Source organism: Nematolebias whitei, chromosome 7 (genome assembly GCF_014905685.2).
Source record: "Nematolebias whitei isolate Nwh7 chromosome 7, NemWhi1, whole genome shotgun sequence".
NCBI classification, from domain to species: Eukaryota; Metazoa; Chordata; class Actinopteri; order Cyprinodontiformes; family Rivulidae; genus Nematolebias; species Nematolebias whitei.
The window spans coordinates 11,495,527-11,498,347 of NC_056504.1; the positions used below are offsets into that span (position 1 = coordinate 11,495,527).

The 2,821-nt window shown below is 42.1% G+C and overlaps 1 protein-coding gene across 1 annotated transcript in view; it reads right to left on the reverse strand.

The window, feature by feature from the left end:
- Positions 1-372: 372 nt before the first annotated feature.
- The window catches only part of tafa4b (TAFA chemokine like family member 4b), a 30,074-nt gene continuing 27,625 nt past the window's right edge, over positions 373-2,821 (reverse strand). Inside the window, exon 5 of the mRNA XM_037679247.1 lies at positions 373-568. Within this exon, the coding sequence (XP_037535175.1) occupies positions 557-568 (12 nt within the window). The 3' untranslated portion in view covers positions 373-556. The remainder of the gene's footprint in view (positions 569-2,821) is intronic.

Consider the following 2,821-nt stretch of genomic DNA (forward strand, 5'->3'; position numbering starts at 1 on the left):
TTTAATACGCTGTTATGGTCCTACTGCGGTCCCCTAATTGGAACTGCTAAATGACTCCTGCAACACCAGTCTTCATGGTGGTGACTCAACCCACAAGAGCAGCTGACGCTAATTCACTATTTTCTACTCATGAGTTTATCTGTTTCATTGTTCCCAAAACGTGTCCAGAGTTTTCAGGATCGTTTCTATATTCTGACAGCAGGTCTGGATTGAACCCAGAAACACTATCAGATAAGCCTTTAGGTATCGTTTCACACCCAAACCCAAACGTTTGGCTGAAATGTCAGTGTTATCCATCCACACTGACCATTATTAGAAAATAGGAGTAGATTTGTTGTCTTTGTGCACCTCTAATGAAGTCCGTTAGGGTCATCAATAAGTTAAATGAATATGCTGCATGTGTGGCTCCAAATGGTGCAGAGAGTTTTCATTGAGCGCATTTTATCCGTTTGGTTTGTGACAGATGTCCTGACAGCGCTCCGTTCCTTGATGGTTGTCCACCTTCGTACCGTATGAGTCATCCTTCAGGTTTCTGTAGGGCTCAGGGGCTCTCTTGCTATCGTGTAACCTAAAAAGGAGACAATATGAGTGAAAATGAGTCGAATCAAAGTAAAAAGGCATAAAGGAGACAACTTTATGTGAATTAAAAGCCTAGCGTTTTATAAAGGACTTGATTTATGCCACAAGCACACCAAATTTAGCAACTTTTCTGTAAATTTAAATATGTTTTAGGAATTTGTGTGATGGCTAAAGTTCATTAGCTGTGGGAACCATTTTAATTTGGGTTGAAGCCAAAAGTTTTACTAAAATCTGTTACACCAGGTTGTAACGGCACAGACAAACCAACACAAACACACACACACATGGGCAAATGCAATGCCTTTTGCTGTGGGTGAAAATCAGCGTTCCACTTTGTACTCAATGGATAAATGTTTCCATGTGAAAGAGACAGAGAAAATATTTTACATGCTCTCTCTGTTTCTAGGTTGGTGTTTTTCTGTTTGCATTGAATTTTCTATATGTAGGTTAGCTGCGGGGCTGAAAGCAGGAAATTGAGATGTGAAGAACTTGATTTCCATCGCCAAACCTCAATCTGCATCCATTTAAAATATACTGATACATTCAGAAATTCAAACTCTCTCTCCTCTCATGTTCCAGTAATGAAAAATGTAATAAAAGTTCATAACATTAAATGTATGAGACATTAGACGTAAACTCTGTGCAGTGTTTTTTTCCGGCTCTTCTTTGTTGAGGCGGTCCGTGCGTCTTCCTGCCGCACGCCAACGCAGTGTGGGGGTGAGAGAAAAAGCGGACAGACACAGATCATGGTGATGAATAAGATGCTGAGGTGGTGAAAGGAGGTCACGGGTGGAGAGAGAGACGCAGCGTAAAGAAAGCCACCGAGTGCAGCTGTGTGAGCAGTTGCCAGGGAATCGATGTTTCAACACAACTATTTTCAGTGACATCTGCCACCAAGTCTCCAAGTAACTGCTCCCCGGCCCCTAAACATCTCGCTAATGCACAATTAATGTCCGCTGGTGCAGTCAGCTGATCAGCTAGGAAGGCTTTAAGGGACAAAACAGTGAGGGGAGGTAAAAAAAAAAAAAGGTGGAGAAACTGTAACGGGAACATGCAACAGCATGAAGATGATTGCACCTATCGCTCCCAGAGTTGGTGTTGGGCTCAGGGTCATTAATTTCACTGCCTGCCACTGAGCTCAGAAGTGCCTCCGCTCCTCCGTCTACCCCACTCACCAATTTAATTATGACTCTTAATTGTGCAGCCTCTGTGGAAGGCCCCGGCCATAATGCATTCTAATGAACGCGACAGATGTTGTGCTGTTGTGCCATCTTTCAGACAATTACTCTAACAGCGCCTGCGCCGCTCTCACCTCCAACTGTTTCTCTTTTTATATTTCACCTGTAAATAAAGGCACCTGTTCAGTCCCGTGACGTGAGCTCCGGCAGAGACGCCCGTGAAACCAGGTCGTCAGTCTGACAAATTAACTTTCACACTTCAACTACTTACAAAGGGCCATGAAGGACCCTCGTTTAAATCGGCTTATCTCATCTGAGCGGCATCCGTTTACTTGGCATTACAGAACATACAGAGAAGCACACGCAGCTGCAGCACGGCTCACTCAGAGACTTACTCGTTGAGTTACTCTGATTATCTTTTTCACTTTTAGAGATCACTGCCAGGGGAGTTTAGGTACAGCTTTATGGATGTTTATCACTGCTAATGTTAAATTAATGTTGACCCATGTGTGTGAGGCCAGAAAGATGTTTTTCTCTCTCAGAGAGGAGCCTGCAGGCACCTGACGCCTCCGAGTCTAAGAGGCCGAGGTCATCGTGCTGATAAGTATGTATATAAAACACTTTCTGCACGCTGCTTGTTGCAGATCTTCGCAACGGGGACTTCAATGAAACATCTGTGTAAGCCAACATCTGCCATTGCAAGTAAACAGGGTTAAAAAAAATCTTCACCTGTCTTCATGTGTGGCTTTTTTTAAGTAAGTAGATAATGAAAGGATACTTTTATCCAACAATCATTTATTTTAATAACTATAAACGAGACATAAAAAATAAAACCTTTTTTTTTCCCTGGTTGGCCTTATGAGAAGATTCAGGTTAAATGCAGACATTTCAAGTGTGGAAAGAACAGACTTTGTTCAGAAGTCACTCATTATGTGGCAATACAGTAGTTCCTCATTTATTGTGTGGGATCTGTACCCTGAAGACCCGCAATAAGTGAAAAACGACAAGTAGGAATAGTAGCACAAGTAGTAGTAGTTTATTTATATATATATATATATATATAT